The sequence below is a fragment of the Arvicanthis niloticus genome, chromosome 12, assembly GCF_011762505.2.
Source record: "Arvicanthis niloticus isolate mArvNil1 chromosome 12, mArvNil1.pat.X, whole genome shotgun sequence".
Taxonomy (NCBI): Eukaryota; Metazoa; Chordata; class Mammalia; order Rodentia; family Muridae; genus Arvicanthis; species Arvicanthis niloticus.
This window is the reverse complement of record NC_047669.1, coordinates 41,805,965-41,811,964: the sequence shown is the minus strand read 5'-3', so window position 1 is coordinate 41,811,964 and position 6,000 is coordinate 41,805,965. Positions and strand designations below refer to the sequence as shown.

The 6,000-nt window shown below is 42.3% G+C and overlaps 1 protein-coding gene across 3 annotated transcripts in view; it reads left to right on the top strand.

Moving 5' to 3' along the window:
- Window positions 1–231: 231 nt before the first annotated feature.
- Window positions 232–6,000, top strand: part of Tbc1d23 (TBC1 domain family member 23) — a 54,675-nt gene continuing 48,906 nt past the window's right edge. Inside the window, exon 1 of one of the 3 annotated variants that reach the window (XM_034515295.2) lies at window positions 232–449. In XM_034515295.2, coding sequence (XP_034371186.1) covers window positions 397–449 — 53 coding nt within the window. In that variant the 5' untranslated portion in view covers window positions 232–396. The remainder of the gene's footprint in view (window positions 450–6,000) is intronic. The other 2 variants (XM_034515294.2, XM_034515296.2) reach the window with 2 other exon arrangements.

Here is a 6,000-nt window from a genome sequence, read left to right as displayed (position 1 = left end):
AGATGCCAAACCAACGTGCTTCACTTTCACTGCTTCCTCTGAGCGGCAACTACTCTCCGCGCCCCGCCCAGTTCCTGAGAACCCCGCCCACTCCCCAGGGCCGGCCCACCTAAGGGCCCGCCCATAAACCTTTGCCCCTCCCACTCCGTTCGCGGCCCCTTGGCATCCTGGGATTTGTGGTTTTCCATAAGCTTCTCCCTCTCTCAAGCTCCGGGCTCCGCCTTTCGCCCTGGGGACGCGGTGACGTTGCATCCTTCCAGTTGCTCACCTCCTCCCTCTTTCGCTCTGGTGAGTCTCAAGTCTCAGACTTCATAACTCCTTTTACGACACTGAGTCTCTGAGACAGTCTCGGCGCCAGGTCCACTTTTCGGCAAAGTGACGTGGACGTCAACAGCAATGGCGGAAGGAGAAGAGCTTCTGCCACTGTCAACGTCGGGCGGGGACAGCTGGTGAGTGCGAGCCCAGGTTAAATTCCCACTGGCCCCTTCTCTTCCTGCTCTCCATCCTGCTTGTCCCCGAGGTGCTGGCTGGCGGGGCGTGGAGCCAGAGGCACCTGTCCTTCTGAGTCCCTGCCCCGCCCCCTCTGCTTCAGGGTCCCCTCTGCCGCGGGCTTCTGTGGCTGGGGCTGAATCCCGGGGACTCCGGGGTCGTCCTGCATCTGCGCCTAAGTCAGGTCCTTCAGCTTGGTCCAGCGGAGACAGTGGCTTCCACACTGAGTTCGCCGAGTTCCCTAGCCAGGGAGTTGGAATGGGAGCACTAAGGAGGAAGTTCTTGGATGGAGATCTCAGACCATATGAAATAAGATCTTTTGAAATAACCACGGCGACCTTTGACAGTGCAGAGGTTGTGAGATACACCCAGCAGGATTCCTCCTACGTAGCTCAGGTTTAAAAAAAAATATTATTATTAGTTTCCAACATTTGTTACTTTTCCTTCTCACCACTTTCCTCACAACTTAATTTCATGGCTTTGGATGGCGTATTAAAACTTCGTTACTGTTTCTCTCAAGCATTTGCATGTCTCTCTGGGGCTGTGGGAAGATTTGGTTTTTAAAGGAACTCATGTAGCCCAAGGCCGGCCTCGAACTTTCTGTGTGGCTCGGGATGACTGTGAACTTCTGATTCTCTTGCTTTCTCCTTCTGCGTGCTGGGGTTATAGGCGAGCGCCAACCTGCCTGGTTTGTCTCGTGCTGGAGATTGAACCCAGGGCTTCATGCTTGCTGGGACAAGCACTCTGCCAATTGTGATACAACCCCAACCCTCCCAATACCTTTTTGGTAGACATTTTTTTCCCACCGAGTGTCATTAATTTTTGGCGAACCTTCTACTTTTGAAGTAGTGTGTATGTGTACGTGTGCATGTGTGTATGTATGTATGTATGTATCTTACAGTTGATCTAAGTGTATTGACTAGGTGTAATACTCTGGATTTTGTTGTTGTTCACAGTGTTTGTATATCACTGTCTCAGTTTACCTACACACATTGCAAGCCTTTGGTAAACTTGTACTTTACTAATTGAGGACAATGAAAATAGCAGAAAGGGACATATAATATAGTAATTGAGTAATTGAACTTGTGGGGACTGTGACAGGTACACATGTAACAAGATAAAGTTAATTTTGTTCTTTGAGATTGTAAATAAAAGTGTTCTGGGAGTTCAGAAGAGGCAGAAACCACTTCCGCATGGAGGCACTGGCGTGTGAGTTAGACTCTGAAGAATTAGTAAGATTTACCTTAACATTGTTCAAAATAATCACTATAATGTGAGCTACAGAAGTAATTAAAATTTTTTCCCTTTGCCTCATTGGAAACTAAAAAAAAACAATAAAAAAACAGGTAGAACTTTTATTGTGTTTAAATATATATATATACAACACCATTATGTTATTTGAACATGTACTTATGATTTAAAGATAATTCTTTGTTTATTTAGTTATTTTGAGGCAGGGTCTCACAGTGCACTCCTAGCTGGCCTGGATCTTGCTATATAGCCTTGGCTGGCCTCTGTCTCCTAAGCTCTAGGATTAGAGGTGTACACTACCACAACCAGATTTAGCTTTTAATTTTTACCCATATGAAAAAGTTTATGTACACTTAACATTTATCATGAATTTCAGTTGTTCTAGCCATATTTCAAGTATTAAATACCATACATGGCTAGGGGCTAAATACAGGATAGTTCTGTGCCTTTAAGAGAATAGAGAAACGGTAGAAATGGAAGCAAAGGCAAGGAAACTAAGGATTTATTTGGAGAATACTAGCTAGGATTGTTCGACTTAAGAGAAAGATAGGTCTGGAAAATGAGTTCAACGTCTTGATGAATGGGGTGGTTATAGGGGATGCATCTTAGGGGCTTGCTCTTCTCTGAGCTATATTGTCAGCTTCATAAAAAGATTTCAACCCACTAATGGAAACCTTTTAATAATCAATAAGAACTTTCTAGAAAGTGACCTAGCTGGTTATAGCATGAAGTCTGGAGCTTGGGAAGACTGAATTGTATTATCAACTGCCTTTAGTCAGTTGCTTGAGAACTGTAGGGGAACTAGTTTTTCTGAGTTAAAACACTGTAAGGAAGTTCTTAGGTTGGGATCCTCGTGTGTGTGTGTGTGTGTGTGTGTGTGTGTGTGTGTGTGTGTGTGTGTGTGTGAGAGCGTGAGCAAGGTCACGCTAGTGGATGGTTGCTAGCAGCAGCATTTGTTCTCTAAAGGTACCCTTAAGGTCTATGTCTTTTGTTGATCTGTTTGTTTTTCATGATAGAGTTTCTCTGTGTTTCCCTGGTTGTCCTGGAAATCTCTCTGTAGACTAGGGGGTCCTTGAACTCACAGAGATCCTCTTGCCAGTGCTTTCCAAGTGCCATGATCAAAGGAGTGCTCCACCTCTCTGAGGCCAGGTCTAAGGGTTATTGTTGCTATGATGAAACACAATAAACTTGGGGAGGAAAAGGTCTATTTGGCTTACACTTTCACATCGTTGTCATCGCTGGAGGAAGTCCAGACAGGAACTTACACAGGGCAGAAACCTAGAGTCAGAAACTGATGCAGAGGGCATGGAGAGGTGCTGCCTGCTGCCTTGCTCCTCATGGGTTGCTCAGCCTGCTTTCTTATAACTCAGGACCACCAGCCCAAGGATAACTTTTTCTACAATGGGCTGGGATCTCCTAACATCACTAATTAAGAAAATGCCTTATAGGCTTGCCTACAGCTGGATCTTATGAAGGTTTAAGATCTCACCTCTCAGATGGCTTCAGCCTGTATCAAGTTGACAGAAAACTACCCAGCACAGTCTGCATGTTTGGTGTGGGTTCCCTCTTTTACTTGTTTTATTTCCATGAGTGGAGGAGCACTGAGCTGTTTGTTGGGATTTCCCTTCATCCTCTTCTACCCTGCCTTCTCTCGGTCTCACTCTCCCCCTGACCAGTTTCCATAGAGTAAGGAAGACTTGGGGATTGGGAACCATAGGTTAGCAAACCCACTTTTCTTTGAGTGCTTGGTAAATGGGATCGTTACAGAGTGGTGTCATGTTTTAATTTTGACTTTGTCCCTTGTAAAGTTTTCCATGGTGTATTTTGCATGTTACCACCCAACTCATCTTAATGGCTAAGGATCATTCAGTTTACGAATGGAAGTGTGTAAGGCTGGGTATGGTGACTTCATCCTAATCCCAGTGTTATTCACTCAGGAGACCAAATTGGAATTACAGCAGAATTGGTGTAAGCTCAAAGTTAACCAGAGCTACCTTGTGAATTTTAGGGCAGACTGGGCTGCAGAGTGAGACCCTGTCTCAGAAACAGAGAGCGAAATAGCTAAAGTGAGAGGAAGAAAGGGGTCAAGGGGAGGGAAGGTGGAGAAGGGAGGAGAGAAGGAAGGGGAAAGGAGGAGGGAGAAGAGAGCCAAGAGAAAAACCTGGGCTCCTGTCCTCTAGGACTTTATGATCTAGATCAGAAGCCTCATTTAAGAACATCAACTAAAGTGGGCTCGGTTGGGCACATCCTGAATGCCAGCACTCAGGAGGCAGAGGCAGGGTTTGACACCACACTGATCTACACAGTGAGCTCCAGGCCGGCCATGGATAGTGGGGCCCTGTCTCAGCAAACTAAACAACAAAAAGAACTTCGACATAGTGTAACACAATGACACATTTAGTTTTTGGGTTTTTTTTTGTAGCTGATTAGTGTTATTTTAAATAGGCCAACACTGCCATACCTGTTTGAAACTGCTTTTCACTACTTTTTCTGTCTTTTTTTCTTTGTGGATAGTGAGTAGTATTTTTCAGTTTCCTTCCTAATAAGTGGAATTAGGTAGTTGAACTTGTTAAAAATTGTATAAATATTTTTTAAAGAGCTCAGAAAGGGGCTTACAATATGTTTTAGAGGTTGGAGAGATGGTTTAGTGTGGTTAAGAGCACCTGCCACTCTTGAAGAGGCTGGGTTCAGTTGGTAGCATCCAAAAATAACACTCTGTAACTCCGGCTCCAGGAGATCCAACACCCTCTTCTGACCTCTGCTGGTTCTAGGCTCCCCCTGGTTCACATGTATGCAGGCAAACACTCATCCACATAAAAGTAAAAATAAATAAATAAATAAATCCTTGAATACCTAGATTCTTTGACATTACTTCTACCTATTTACTGGTTTTTAGTTATGTTTTAAGTCATCAGCTCTTCCTAAAATTTAAATATGTGTTGCAATTACCTTGAAGCTTGTTAAAAATACAAACTGATTCAGTAGGTGTTAGGTGGGATCTGAGATTCTTTATTTCTCAGTAGTTCCTCTGTGATATCGGTTCTGTTTCTTTAGCTAACAAGGTATGAATAATATGTATCTCAGAAAGCCAGAAGAATTTATCTTTTTTATTATGTTACATTGTATAGCGTAATATGCTATAATTTATATAATCACAAAGCTCTTTATTTATTTATTTAAACATTTTGTGGTGTATATATGTGTGTTCATGTGCTTAATGTGTAGCGGGGGACATGTGGAGGTCTGTCAAGAGTCTTTCCACCATGTGTGTTCCAGTTATTGAACGCAGGAAGTGAGGCTTGGCAGAAAACCCATTAAGTGCTGAGCTGTCTCACTTACTGCTTTATAGATAGTGAACTTCTCAGGGGGGAATGACTGATAGGCAGCTCAGTAAATATTTGTTGGATGAATGTATATGTGAAGGAATGCCAACGTTTGTGTAACCATATACAGTACCTAACAGTAGTGTTCCCATGAGCTAATTGCTGGCTGGTATAATACTTATTCCCTTTGGAAAGGCGATTGGAAACTGTCTCGGCTCCTACCTCGTTAGAACTTTAGCCATGTGAGCTCAAAAATTGTGGTTAAAAAAACTAGTCTAGAATTTAAATTGATAAAGTTAAGGGTTTTTTGTTGTTGTTTTTGATGACAAAGGTTTGTTTGTTTTTTTTATGTTTTTGGTTTGTTCTTGTTTTTGTTGTTTTGTTTTGTTTTGTTTTTGTAGTCCTAGCTGTCCTGGAACTTCAAAAAGTTAAATTCTTAAAATTCAAAAGTTGGTAATGCTTTCTTAATAATCTTTAGAGATCCAAAGCCATAGTCAACCTTTGTGTTTTAATTATATAAATGTTGGCATTCTGAACTTACTTAAACTTATAAATTTTACTCAATATGCACTTTAATTTATAATTCTAATGTTTTGCTCAAGTCTTCTTAACTTCTTTTAGTGGTAAAGGGTCAGTTCTATAAGAAACATCTTTCTATACTGTAATATACAGCTAGTTATGAAGAGGGCAACTTTGAATAGCGTTGATAAACTATACTTGGCAAAGCATTTCTGCTACATAATGCTGAAATGTGGCTTCTGTTTGGTGTCAACCAAAGACAATAGCTGCCCTTATGTATCAGAAAGCAAAATGGTTTAGCAAAGCATTCATGGCTCAGCAAACATCCACTCAGTACGGTTTATATTCAGGCTGCTGGGTAAGGTTTAGGGGGAAAATGGAAGCAGTATTAAAGCCAGAGCTGGGCACTGTAGTGCTT